This window comes from Pipra filicauda, unplaced genomic scaffold, assembly GCF_003945595.2.
Source record: "Pipra filicauda isolate LSUMZ 115617 unplaced genomic scaffold, ASM394559v2 scaffold2_size9829703_pilon, whole genome shotgun sequence".
NCBI classification, from domain to species: domain Eukaryota; kingdom Metazoa; phylum Chordata; class Aves; order Passeriformes; family Pipridae; genus Pipra; species Pipra filicauda.
Genome location: NW_024104421.1, coordinates 1,462,509 through 1,477,369, shown reverse-complemented (window position 1 = coordinate 1,477,369; position 14,861 = coordinate 1,462,509). Strand labels below are relative to the sequence as shown.

Sequence of the window (14,861 nt, the reverse complement as noted above, 5' to 3'; positions counted from 1 at the left end):
AAACTAGGATCTATTTATTATCACTATCTTAATTCAACAGCAAATTACATGTTCTCAAAACTGCCACCACTCCACTGTGTAAAGCTGAGGCACCATCCAGTGATAACAGGTGGGTTCAGAAGAACACCCCTTTGCTTCAGGTATGAAATGCTATTTATCCTGTGTAAAATGCACAAGTCACATCTACTGCAGCCTAGCCCCAATATTTACAGAGAGAGCAGGCAAGGTTGGTCCAAACCTAGGAAAGTGGTGTGAAGAACTGCTTGTGAGACCCGCCAAAAATCAGACAGGACAAAGCAGTGAAAACAAACACCAAGGAACACTTCTGCTCTTGCAGGAGAATAAACACAGGAATCTCGCTAAAGATGACGTGATTATTTTCCTTCTAAATTTCTGAATTTTGTACCAGACCTCAGAAGGCTGAAAGACATCCTATAAACATCTTTTTTCTCTATGAAGGACTTCAGCAGAAGTGAAATGTCTATCCTAATGGATAGACATTAGGATAGACTCTATCCTAATAGAGTTCTCTGCAAGAACTCTGTTGACTGGATCATTTAAAATTCTAATGGGTAAACCAGAGAAGATAATACTGTAGAGAGCAATCAAACCCACAACAGCCCAATTGTTCAAAGTATAAACAGAGAGGTTTCATCAATAGCCACAATGTGATGAGAAGTTCCTAAAACTTTATTAATCAAAGAAATTCATCTGTCACAGAAGACTGATTTGTACCACAGCTCCTAGAAATGTTCTAATTATATTTAAAAGAACAATGAAAAACACATACACACATGGAATGTGTCATGTAGAAAAAAATATATAAAAAATGACTAAGCACCACAAGTCAGACTCAGTTTTGTGGTCAGCTGCAAAAGTTACTTGGCTCTCTGTCACGGATAGCTGTCATAGTTTAACAAAACATTGATCTAAAAATGACAAGAACTTGGTTGCAGTCTCTTTCATAGAAGAAACATAAAACAAGAAGAGTCAAAACATATGTAGAACAGCCTGACCATGTTTGCCAGAACTCCTCCCACTACTACACAAGAGTGAAGCAAAACCTTGGAAGGTCTGAGAAATAAAGACATTCTGATATATTTACCTACTCCCCTCCAGCCTCACCGCTCCCACCTTGTACTGGATCATGGTACCAGTGCTCAGGGTGCACCTGAGACCATGAACACACCTCCACTCCTGAAGGACTCCACAGTTCTTCCAGAATACTGTGAATGCTGGGCATATGGCAATGGTTCCCTCCTCCCCCTCTTTGAGACATCCTTTTGGCTGGGGTATTTGGCAAGCACTGACGGTACTCTGAACTCCGTTAGAATTGTATTTTGGCAAGAGCCGTTTTTCCGATTGCATAATTCAAGGTTAGCAGCTTCACTGAAGCAGTCCACTCTTCACTTTGCTACTCCCCCCACCCTACCCCCATTTCCCCTGACAGGAATATTTTTCCTCTCAGTTTGATGCCTGCAGAGAAACAGCCAGAGTGGAATTCCAGAGGAGGAGCGCTCAGGAGCATCACTTCACATTCCTGCTTTCCTTATCTCAAGTGAACTGAAAGGCCAAATGCATTTTTAGGGGAGCTCATGGGTTCTTGCACCTCAGAATTACAAACACACTGATGAACTGAGTGCCTGCTACCTTTGCTCCCTTCAGTGTCAATACATAAAAAGAAACAGATGGTTGCCTGCTACTGTCCTTTTCAGTGTTCCATTCCCCCCCCTCCATCCCCACCAAGTACAGTTTGTCCAGCTATTTATTGTCCTGCTCTGTGGGAAAAATTCACACATCTAAACTCTAAAGGTGGAATTTTCAAATAGATTGAGATTTGATAAGCTAGTTTTTATCTCAGATTGCTGAGCAGGGCCTGTGACAGCATCTGATGCGGTTCGCAGTGCAGAAGCAGATGTCTCTCCTCAGCAAGGCCCAGTAAATATCAACCATTCTGACACATACCTTGGTCAATATGCACCAAATCTTAAAGTACTAGGCAGATTAGCTGCTATGATCCGGCAATAAAAGTTCACTTTATGACAGAAAAACATATTTAATTATCAGACGCACTGGTGTCGCCAGGTGTTATCCATTCAACATCGTGGTATTTTCCTTAGCTCTCCAAGAAGGTGAAGAGTCTTATCCTACATCTGACAAGAGCAAAGACTTTGTAAAAGCAATCTTTCTGTGCAATTCCTCTGCCTCTTGCAATAATAAACATCAGAATAACTTGAGTTATAAAATCTTCATCCACAGCCTTTCAAGATGTGGAAAACATGAGGTAGGCAGGCATTACAGATGACAGGGAGCTGGAAGAACTTAGAGGAACCACTGGCAATGGAAACAGGTGTGCCCAGAGGTTTGCCTATAATGAATTATTTGCAGTCAGACACTACTCTTGCATATTAACGTCATGGTACTTCAAAACAGGTACTGTGCCCACTCTCTATGCCCCAGTCCAAACCATGTTACAGCCCAGATCCTGTTACACCTATAACTGTTGTAAGAGACTTTCCAGCTTTTTTTTCTGAGGGATCTTCTATTTAGATTTGGGTTTTTCTGTGTAGAAGATCACCTTGCCCAAGTATTCTTCATTCATCGGTAATTAACCAAAAAAATTTCACAAAGAAAGGCAGGATTATTAACTCTGTTTATGAGATGGGAAACTGAGTCACACATTATGTGACTTGCCAAGGGTTCCTTAGTAAGAGTGGTAGTTTTAGGAACTGAAACTAGCACTCTTGAATGTTATAAAAAAACTTATAATCTCAAATTTATAATTTCTCTGTGAGTGTGGAATTGTGACTCTTGCTGATGGCACATGCTAACAGGGAGAGTAAAATAAAATAAAAGAGAAGTTACAGATCCACCATTGCAATGGACCTTGCTTAAGTAACGCTTGCAGGGCTGTAAAACTCATAAAAAGCACATGCATAAAATGATAAAATAGAGTGAGACTTTCAAATGTTGACTCAGTAATTGTTAAACCCCTTCTGGCTGCACAATTTTATAGTCTTCTACTGTACTAATGAAAAGGGAAGAAACAACAAAGAAGGGTTTTAGCCTTCCAATTATATAAACTCTGTGGACCACCAAAGAAGATGAAAGATTATTTATAATGTCACAGCAAGTTATCATTTGGGAGATTTTTTTTGTTGTTGTTGCATCAAAGTCGAGTATGAAGAAACAATGCATTCACTACCCCCTCAGCTCTTTCAGTCTTGCTTATCTGAGATCTCTCTTTTTCATGGAATAATCCACCCACATAACCTAAAAGCACCATTAGAAGCAAGAAAATAAAAGAAAATTCTTTGGTTTTGGCTCTTCCTGATTTTATGGTACTTCTTTCAAAATTATGACATTCAGTCTTAATTGGGGCTACATCACTTGGTAAAGGAACGCTATCTTTCGGTTTACAGTACATATTAAAATCCATATTGCTTTAATACCATGTAGAAATCACTGCATCTGAATTGAACCCATATGAATTGGTATATAGGCCCAGTAGAGAGGTTCCCTATGAGGTGTCATAGGGAAAAACTAAGGTGGATCAGGAAGACCCAGCTGTTTAACCACTCTGCTCTCAGGAACAGACACCCAATCACAGGGAGAATTTGCTGAAATTTATACAGTCTTTTTCTTTGCTGTGCATTGTGGACATAGGTCTTTGGTTTCTAATAAGGGTTCTCTTTGGTTATGAGCTCTGAGAGATAGTGCATGCCAGGACTTCCACATGAAAATGCAGGTAGGACTTGCCCTGTCCATTACTTTAAAGAAGAAATAAAAAGGAAAGGGAAAGCGAAACAGAGAAAAGTTTTCACAGCGTAGGCATAGGCACTGACCTCAATCAGATTCAGCTGTAATCTGCTCACTGCAAATAGATAAAGAGTTACAAGACCCAGTTTCTCATCCAGACCATTTCCCGGGCTGACATGATCTGTAACTTTATGTTGATGTGAATTGTTCAGTTGCTGCACCTTAGTTTCCTGAACTCTACAGGATGGAGATGGAGACATTTTCCCACCATCGTGAAGAGTTTCGAGATCTCTGGATGAAATCTGCCATGTAAATTTTAACCAAGGATTTCACAGCAAGTCAGAAAGTTGGTACAGCTGATCAGTGAGGAAAGAAAGCATTAACTGGGGAAGAGAGTTGGCACACCAAGAATGAAACAAGACGAGTATCACAACCCATGCAGGATATCCTGGGAAGGAGGGTCTACACGCACACAAAGAGAAAGCAAGAACACAGTCTCTGCTTTCCTGGCAATTGTTTAATGAACAATGGGTGACTCAACTGCATAGCTGCAATACAGCCAATACAGCCTATTCCATTTTTCCATAGAAGGTATTCAAATTATGAAGTCTAGGCTATCTAGGCTACTGCCTAACAAAGAAACCAACACGTTTTTCTAGTCATGAAGTAAGGTTTAGCTTATCTACTCCCCAGCATCAGCATCAATACAATTAAAGGTAAAATTCAGCATCCCCCAAAGACTCTAGAGGCTGTTTGTCACTCAGCTAAGTGAACACCTGCATACTGGGACAGGCAGATGCCCCAGAAGACTGTCCCACCTGCAGAAAACACAGGCTGATCCCTCAAGAGACTAAATGGACACAGTTCACAGAAGAACCAAGCCCAGCCTCTATTGCACTAAACAGAGGTACTGCCCTGATGCCGGTGCCCATGACTGCACTGAAAGCCCTAGTCATTGGAGGCATGTGATTATGTAAAAACAATAAAAAAAAAAAATCTCAGGAAGCAATTAGTTCTCATGGCTGTAGGGCACAGCTTGGAACTTAAACCCAAGGACTCACAAAGCTGAAAAGTCATAACAAGAACTCTAAATCAATTGTATGTTTTTTTTTCAGGAGGAAGTTGATCCATCTTTATTGGGCTTAATAAAATTTCCACTATGGTATAAACAGCTGCAGTCCTCCCTGATCCACAGTAGGCTGTGAATGTTTCCAATCTCTGCCTTCTGGAGTGAAAGAAGACTTAAATTCCCATTCAGACTTCAGCAGCAGCTGCAACCATCCAGGGCTCTTCCCTTGCCTCTTTTCCTGCTGTTTTCCTTGACTTCAGTGGAAGTTTCACACACACATCTGTGGGCAGAATCTGTCCCTCCCTCTGTATGTTTTTATTAGCTAACCCTGCCCATGCAGCCCTGCCATAGCAATGCAATAAAGACACACATAAATATACAAACTTAATCTTTTTTTTGAAAAATGTATCTGGGCATTTACTAAATGATGGTCAATCAGGAGGGGAAAAAAAAAAGTGTTTTAAAATAAAGAGCTAAAATCCTTGGGGGAATAAAAAAATTGTTCATTGCAGAATCTCCCCCTCCCGTGCGTAGGCACTTGCTAACTGAGAGTAGTGGCACTGTGACAAAAGTAGCAAAACCAAAGGCAGGCTTTACTAAAAGAAAAAGGGGGAGGGGAATTCTTCCACTGGCCATCTGTGAAAACAAGGCATGTGGCCATTAAATGCAGAGGCTGTAAATATAAATATACACAAGCTCCACAAGGCAAATGGCAAAAAAATGGGGGAAGGTCGGGGATAGACAGATAAACTCCCAGCTGAAGTAAATCAAAATGTTTAATGATTAGTGCTGGGTAAACCCAATTTTGATCTTTGTAGTGTGCAAGCTTGACCCGTGTTTTGTATTAAACTGGAGAAAAGTTTCAGGAGAGATGACAATGGGTACAGTAGTCTTGTTGAACAGGACTCCTGGAACATCAGTGATCCTGTTGATGCTGCTGATTGGGCTTACTGAAAGGCTGACATCCCCAGTGACGGATGGGTGGTGACATAATACCTGCTTGCCTTCTTGTTTTGAAAGCTGTCTGCTCCATGTCGATAGCATTAACAAAGAGAACTGCAACCTGCACACAAGGATTTTTGCTGGCGAAGAACCTCAGCAAAGCAAAACTAAGAGGATGACAAGGAAATGGGTAATAAGAGGGGGATAGATAGTTGTTAGGATAACACGTTAACTTTCATGTTGTGGGACTCGAAAAGACCATTGTCTGCAAGAGACTTCCTGGTCCCCACACTGTATAATAATTATTGCAAAAGGATCTCTGCTCACGCTGCAAGAAGAGAACAAAAATATTACACTGATCATCTTTCCTAATGTTTTACAGGTCAGTGAGGAATAGAGTGGGCTACAAATTACAGGACATATCTATTAGCAGTCTGCTGAACTTGCAGGGATAAGTGTGCATGTATGTAATGTCTGTGGATAACGCAGCCTCTGCTAGTCATTCAGAATGCAAAAGTATTTTTCCAGTAAAATACTACAGAGATTATGAAAATGGGGCAGGTTTCAGTTCTTGCAAAGTGATTCGGTGCAGAGCCTCTGGACTTATTTCCAAGGGGTTTCTCCTGTTTGGGAAGCCTGGCTTGTGCCAGGTCCCAGTTTCAATCATTACTACTTATTCCAGTCTGACCCACAGTCTCTCAGTGTCTGCAGCAAGCACGGGGTCAGAGTCCGTTTTACCAACCCTTCTCTTTTCCTTTCCTTCCTGCCCTTCTCTCCTTCAGTTTTCTCTTGACTTTCTAGTTCAAATCTAACCATTGGGGGAAGAAAAAAAATGTTATTGAAGTACAATTCTCTACTACAAGAGAAATTTAAATCCCCTGTGTTAAACCAGCTACTCCTTATGCCTTTAGTAAAGTGAGCTCCAGTGTTTTATTTCTCAAAGGCAGCAGGATCTGCGGGTGTGAGATTCTTATTATCCCACTCCTCCCCGAGGGGAGAGCAGGGACAGAATTCATTTCAGCTCAGCAGATCACAGCAGTTTCTTAAGAGTTAACTCTGCTATCCCCATCCATCAGGCAGCCAGTGAGGCATCAGGAAGGAATGATGGATGTAAAATTATTACAGGGCTGCCACCCGATATACTTACTGCCATTTGTAACTAACGCTGGAACTGACACACTTTTTTCATTATTAAACATCCACATTAAGTCAACATTGGTCACTGTCATTTCATGTTTGGCACTCTCTTAAGGGGCAGAGGGAGAGTTGGGGGTGGGATTGGGGAGGATGGTGGGAGGAGGGGTGAGTGGGAATGGGAGGGAAGACATCCTGAACCCAGTGTTCCATAAGCATGAGTAATAAATAGGCTCCTGCTTACAATGCTGGAATAAATATTGTTACAAATAGCTCTTTAGTTACAGCCCAGCAGACAAGTACATGTCAGAGCCTTTTAAAAGGACACACTCCAAGCTGTAACAGGGAGAAGTTGTATCACAGGTTAAGAAACACTTAGCACAGGAGGTGTGGGTAATGGGATGTACTCAGCTCAGAGGGCGACTGTATCCCTGCACATCTGAAACCCTTGGGTGGCTGTGTCCCTACACAACTGCCCAAGCTGGCAGCACCCTCACCAGCACGCACCAGCATTCAGAAACCAGGACTTGTGTTTGTACCAGTGTATATACACTGACACACGCTCAAGTGCCTGCCTTGTGTGCCCCCTTCCTCCTTTTGCAGTTACCAGGGCACATACATGGGTGCTTGAGAGTCTGACTGCAGTCAGAGATTTACTGGCTAGCGCAGTGCATGTTTGTGTTCTGCATCCCTGAAGGAGTGCACTGTAGGCTTGGATGCATGCACACACATGCTGGCTCTTTGTGTTTGTGTACAACTCCTTTGCAGAGGAACAGGCAGCTTTGGGGCTGAACAGATAGGCCAGAGATCACTTGCTGACGCTGCCTGTTGTGCTGTTTATACCAGCTGACAACCTGCACTCTAAGCTACATGTATAATAGGTAACATTGTTTATGTATAGTACATATCAAGCTATAATTAACTGTAGATGACAATTACAAATAAAACTATGCTCCCGGGTTTCCAAGAAACCAGAAAAACATATACACACACACACACGTCTCATTTATACACCAAAATGTTTCCAAGAAAAGTAATGTAAAAATATGTTTTATTGCATTTGCAATTAAAATAGGTTTTAGTAAAATCCATGTTCATCATGATGCTCATAGTTTTTACTGTAATCCTCTGAAAATCAAATCTGTCAAGATGGTCCAAGTTGGATGCCCACAAAGTGACTCACCCAAATCATCTTAGCCATTTAAAAAAATCTTCTCTTATTTATGACTCCTTTTATACAGTTTCTCTATAATTCCACAAAATTCCTGTCTGACTACTGCCTTAGCTGGCATGTCTGGCTGTCCATGGGGATCAACCCATATGAGAACACAAGCAAGATAACAGGTCATGTACATGTGAATGAAAAGCCCCAAGAGCTTTAACAGAGACTCGCAGAGGCGATTTGCAGCCTCAAACCTGCCCAGCTACCCCTGGCAGAAAAATCCCTACCAATCCCTACCATATACATGTTAAGAACTGCACAGAGCCCACCTCCACTGGTAGGCTGTAGTAGCATGCACGCAACAAAAAGCTCAAGAGGTCTCAGAAAAATCCAGAAATACACTAGCCACTTCCACAAGGAAGGGAGAAAATTTTGGGATTGCTCCAGATGGGTTGTTGCCTTTAAAGACTGAGGTCGCTCTACAGGAAGGAGAGTCTTTCTTCTGCATGTAACTACAGGCTTAATGTAAATTTCTACATTGTGCCCAGGAACACATAGATAAAATTTTTCATTCCATCCCCCATCTCAAAAATCTCCCAGTCAGGAAGTGATCAGCAAGCAAACATGATGTCCCAAAAGGTCAGGGGGCTGCCTCTAAGTCCCGTGGCAGGAGCTTGAGCTTCTGAAAGGGAAACCTTCAGTGCTAACACTGCAGCTCTATTTCTCAGTAACCACCTTCCCAACTATCTCATTTTCTTCCTCTGAAAACAAGGAAAACCAGAATAAAATTTAATTCAAAAGAAGTCCTATATCAAACAGACACAAACTTCAGAGAAGTTGGTGTGTTTGTCTGGATCTGAACTTCAGAGCTGGCTAGTCAGTGGAGAGCCTAGAGCATAAAAGAGGAAGGAGAACAAGTATCTAAACTTTACATACTATGTCCTTCCTCTCTGGGGTCAAATGTAAGAGACAGACCAGAAGACCCTACAAGTTAAAAAGTGCTTAGTGGTTTAAGTGGTCACCTCAGCAACTTAAATGCCATTACAGTCTAGCAGGGCTCAGACTTGGCTCTGTCCTTTCCCATCTTCACTTTAAAAATAGAGAAAATGAAAGAAAATTGAATAAAATTAATCATGGAATCACAGAATCAATTAGGTTGGAAAAGACCTCTGAGATCATCAAGTCCAAATCAGTGAGCCTCAATAAAGTTTTGGCATTAATTTTATTAAAACACACAAAGCATACAGTTGCTTTAGAAAAATTTTCAATTGAGCAAACAATTTTTTCTTCCCGCTACCTTCTAAAAGAACTCGTCTCTGCTCTCCACGAGCCCACCAGGAGGCATGAATTAGAGAGGAAAATAAACTTCAACTGGGGTTGAGGGTGAGAAGTGAAAACAGAAGGCTAAGGAGGATCCCAAGAATAGGAAAGTAACGGAATAAAGTGAATGCAGATGGTTCCACTCCTGTTACTTAATCAAAAGGCTGTGCAGAGTCACTAGAGCCAGCATAAAGTCATGTGTTAGAACAACAGCTGATCTGTATTAAAGAAGATTAACTCGCAATGCCATGGTGGAGGGCCTGGGATTATTTTATGTGCTTCCACTGCCGAACAAGCCGTCAGCACAATTACTGCCCTCCGATGTGAATGACTGATCTGTAACCACAGCTAAACAGCATGCTGCTTAGGGGCCTGGGTGCTTCATGAAGATGAATTTCCATACCATCAAAGTGCTTTTAATGGGCTTCCTGATCCAACCACAAGGCCTGCTTTGCAAGTATACAGAACTCAGGATGAAGGCTTCCTGTCCAAAAGGATTTGGTCGGTTGTCACTTGACAATTCCCAGCCAGCACAAGGGAGGAGAGGGGGGAGATAGGTAGAGTTGTCTCTGCTTTGGAGGATTAAAAAAAAAAAAAAAAACAACACAGGAAAAAAAAAAAAGAAAAAGGAAAAAAAAGGGTACAGATGCTTTCTGAATGCAACCAACTGCTGTATCCACAGCTGAATTCAATGCGCTTAACAAATAACGGCAATTTAGCTATGCTTGCGAGGAATAGCTTGAGTCACTTTGCATTAGCATCTGGCTGAGTGTTAAAGTCATTTCTACATGGGGAGCAGAGAAAAGGAATTTCTGCTCCGAGCATCCTTTCAAGAATGCTTAAATATTTGAATATAAATTCCTTTGTGCTTGTGATCACTTCTTCTTATATCTGACACTCTGCTTTTCCCTTTTCCCTTCTGGTACTCTTCTATGTGAAATGCCATAAACATGCTCCATCCCTCTCTTTCTTTCCCTCTCCCCATACCAGCACTCTTATTCTTCTAAGAAGATACCTATTACCCTGACCTCTTTTATCCTTCCCCTTCCTCCCAAGAAAGTGCATGAAATTGGAGTCATTTCTACATCACTTACACTCAGGACAGGCTGATGAAAAAAGTACAGTGGTGAGAGACTCACATGTACGTTTAACATTCATTACCCAGGCTCTTGGCTCCTCACAGCTTATTGATCAAACTCCATCTAAAAACAGGGAAAATGGAAAGCTATCCAAATTACCAATCTGCTCATTCTGGACAATACTGTTTGACTCACAGTCTTCCTAGGATGACTGAATTTCAAGTTTCTGCTAAATAGCTGATCATTTTTATTCCATCTATTTTTCTGCCTACCTCAGTGAATCGCACAAGACCTTAGAGTGCAAAGCCAGTCAAAGTGGTTTCACTAAAATGCAGTTGACACCAAATGTGACAATGGAGATCCTTGTGGTGCTGCACAAGGATGGATGTATCACCCCAGAAAATACTGAAGCAGAAGAGAGGAACTGAGGAACGAGTCCTGCTAAGCATACGATGCTGAGATGCACGCAAGCATTTGGATGTATATCTTAGGTGGCAGAATTATAAGGACAGTTCACTATAAATGTGGCAGCGAGGACTGGCAGGTCTATTTATCCTCCATAAGCCAGGGCAGCGCACGGAAAGACATCAGGTATTTCCAGAGAAAAGCTGCAAATCACAACCTCACTGACATACAGGACAGTTACAGCGCATACAAATTTTTCTGGAGAATATTCACTTTGTTGGTATTTTGTCATAATGCAGCTTCACAGGCCAGTCCAAAAGCAGAAGGTGGTAAGGTCCATACGTTCTGCTGCCTCTAAGTTTCACTGAAAATATTTGGTGCAGTTTGTGTTGTCAATTCTCTGCTTTTTCGATTTTGTTAAGTCATCTAACGTGACATGACAGTGCTACATTGCAGTGGTCACAAAATATCATATATGACAACCTCACAAGGCTAAATACCCAGAAGCTGAGCCTGAGTATCAGCAAAGCTTATGTTCCTAAAGAAGCTTGAATATTTCAAATCTAGCTCATCTCACAAACACATGTAAGCATTTCCATAATGCAAGATTTCCACTTAGACCCAGAGATTTCCAAGATCACCTTCTCTTAATACACGCTGACAGGCTGGAACAGAGAATTAGTGGCCTCCAAAGTTCTTGTGAGGGCTTTAACTATCTCTGCCTCCTCCCCACTCTCCCCCAGGGGTCTCCACATCTCTCTCTCATGTCATCTTTTGGTTGTGGTTTTCATTTTGCTTTTCACTTCTTTTTGAACTATTCTGTTTAAAAATGGGGAAGGAAAACCAGAGCAAGAAAAAGAAGGAAAGGAAAGGAGGAAGAACCTAGGTATCTGTAGGGAGAGCCAAATGCAATCTCTGACCCCTTGCAAAGGGAGTCTCAGAAACTCACCTTTTCTGTCCTGCAGTTGTTGAGACCCAGGCTGTTCACAACGGCCACCTTCCCATCCAGCACCTGCTGCTCCCTCCGAAGTTGCTCCTTCATCTGTCGGGCCTCCTGGATCGCCTTGGTAACAGCATCGTGGTCATTTAAATAACCTGACGACGTGATAGAAGAAAGGATGTCTTAAAAAAAGAAAGTTACAAGAAAACACTTTAGCTTTCATCGATGAAACGCGCGGTTTATCGTTATTAATTGGAAAGAGTTAAAAAGCAAGGCCCAGAAACTCGTTCCATGCTTTGTAATTCTGTTGTTGTTATGATAGAGCCACCTGGATAGAAAGAATGAGAAACCTCGGTGCCAAAATCATCCTTCCTGCTATTTGATCCCATTAGTTTCAATATTTCCCTGACACTGCAGAGGTTAGCCCTGTGGTTTGTATGCAGCAGGATGTAACCGGATAAGAGTTAGGGGAAGCTTTGATCATGCCAGCAATCCCAAACTCTTAAAAATAGACCATTTCATTCTTCCCCTTCTTAAAACTTGTGAATACATTAAAATAAACCACAGGTGGCGGTGGTTTGCTATAGATATGAAATGCATAATGGCTGGAAAGAGAAACCTCATCTACCGAATGCTCCCCACCACCACCTGTCATTCACAAATGTATAAGAAACCACAGCTACACGGACCTACATTCCCACTCCTATTCATGCTGCTAATAGTAGGTCAAATGTCCACTGTTTTGCTGCAAATTCACAGCCTAGGGCTTAGCCTTAGTAGTCACTGAATTATTTCCTTTTAAAATGTTACAAGCATCACCGGCACAGCTAATACTATTTAATTTTAAATGTGACACTTTGTCATTTTTTTCCTTTAGCGTACTGTAGATTATACTTATTATGATCTGCATGTGATTTGTAGGATAGAATACTGATGGGAGACTCCAAGCCCCAGTCTATTTTTCAAACATTAAAGGAGAGGCTAATATCTATCAATCTCCCTCCCCCTCTCCACATCCCCACACGTGTGCGCACGCACACACTTCTTTCTGTCTTTTAACTAGGGCATAAAAACGGCATAAAATGAATCTGTAATATGAAATTGCCCAGAAAAGGGACTTCTGTTTGTGACATGAGGCTAAATCTAACCAGATCCATTGGTGAATTGTGACAGATGGAGGGACTGTGAGACAGAAGGCAGGCACTAATCACACACAAAATGACCGGCTTGCCTCAACATGTTCCATGGATTCCAGCAAACTTTACACCCTAATCCATTTTTAGAACAAAAAACATCTGGGCCATAAATCCTCTAATCTGCCAAAACACGCTATTAAATCCCATGATTTGTTGAAAAACACTAAGATTAAAGAAAGGAAATATAAAATGGCTAACTGCCGTGTTAGGAAAGTGTTATTAATACTCTTTCTTTGTCTCAATTATGAATGTTCTGTTCCTAAAGAGCCTTGTCTAATCATGTCAGATTACACATCCTTGTTGTATTGCTAGACTCTTCTATCTGATCCACTGATTGCCAAAAAACGTAGGACATTGTCTTGCTGCTTAAAACATTTCAGGGGAAGAAGCTGATGTCAGATTAGTTCAGTGCTGTGCTGCTGTCAGGATTTTAGTTTGGTTTGGGGTTTTATTGTTTTTTTAGACTGCAGACAGAATGGGACTGGTATTCCCATTTTCCTCGGAGTGCAAAAACTAGAAAGAAAAGTTTCTGTGCGGTTTGACTGCTGTTAATTGTACTAACAGTTAGCTTTTGGCTAAATCCCCAGGAACCCTGAGAGTTTTATATGAAATAACTCAATTCACATTGCTTTTATCAAATGACCCAGTTCAGTAATTCCCAGCCAATGGAATTCCAGTAATTCCAGCTTTCCCGGCATAAGGAAGGATATAGCCTGCACCAGCACAGAGCTACCAGCTGATTTTTTTTTTTTTTTTTTTTTTTTTTTTTTTAAAACCTCCATTTTATCAACTTGCTTGGTTTCTTCCCCAGTTTGCATATGTTACTGATCAACCTCGCATGTAGTCTGAATAAATTAAAAAGGAAGCAAACAAACAGTAGTATTAGTGCTGGTTGTGCTCTTGATTAGAGTAGGTATAATACTTTCAATGTGCAACAGAGCCGAATTTGCCTAGGAACTGGAATTCATGCCCTTCTCCAGACTATTTGGCTTTTCCTGAATACTGCTATCTTTGAGACAGTTTGGCACATGACAGTGAATAAAAGCAAGCACTCCTTATGTTTTTCAGTAGCTGCCAAGATGCTGGTGTGCAGGGAAATGATTAATATAGAAGCGACTTGAATGTAAATTATTGTTGTTTAGGGTAGGTGGTGAATTACTGACAGAGAGGGGAACTGCATTACATAAAATGCACTTAGTTACAAGGATTGCCAAACTAGCACAGAGATGTTGCAGATAATGGCAAAGAGCAGAGAGAAGTTGTTTCTGTTTTTAGTACACGGACATATGCCTGTTCCCAAAAAGAAATGCTTGGATTTAAAGTCATACATGAAGCCACGACATTTGTGACTGCTCAGTCTGTAGCACAATTTATATGCTATAAGGATAGCTCTGGAAAGGGCTGTGTATCCGTATGCCCGAGTGCAGCTATGCTGTTAATCACTGAGGCTCCAAGTTTACGTCCCTCAAAGAGAACTGAACAATACCCGAGCGTTTCTCCACGCCATGGGAGCTGAGGGGCCTGAAAGGACTGCTTTTGGAGAACAGTTCTACTTTGAAGTTACTGGTGGTGAAAAGTGACAGATCAACTGCATCCCAGCAAGGTGGGCTGTGCACACCTAGGACAGACAACTTGTGCCTTGTGTTGACAGCTCCAATCATTCAAATGGTGAAGGCAACTGTCTAGGAAAGGACTCGAGTGTTTCCCAGCGAATTTTTGTAGAGGGACTTATCGCTCAAGATAAGAATGTGATCCAGTTTCTCTACCATTTTAAGGACCGTAGTACCTTTGCTAAAAATGCTATCAAGGTTTTTTTTGTGGTGTAGCTCCTGCTGGAGGGTGACTTGAAATTTCA

The 14,861-nt window shown here is 41.5% G+C and overlaps 1 protein-coding gene across 8 annotated transcripts in view; it reads right to left on the bottom strand.

Annotated features, from left to right (window-relative positions):
• The window catches only part of SOX5 (SRY-box transcription factor 5), a 479,309-nt gene that overhangs the window by 15,546 nt on the left and 448,902 nt on the right, over positions 1–14,861 (bottom strand). For 5 of the 8 annotated variants that reach the window (XM_027726598.2, XM_027726592.2, XM_027726605.2 and 2 more), the window contains one exon: positions 11,820–11,992. In XM_027726598.2, coding sequence (XP_027582399.1) covers positions 11,820–11,992 — 173 coding nt within the window. The remainder of the gene's footprint in view (positions 1–11,819; positions 11,993–14,861) is intronic. The other 3 variants (XM_027726595.2, XM_027726596.2, XM_027726607.2) reach the window with 1 other exon arrangement.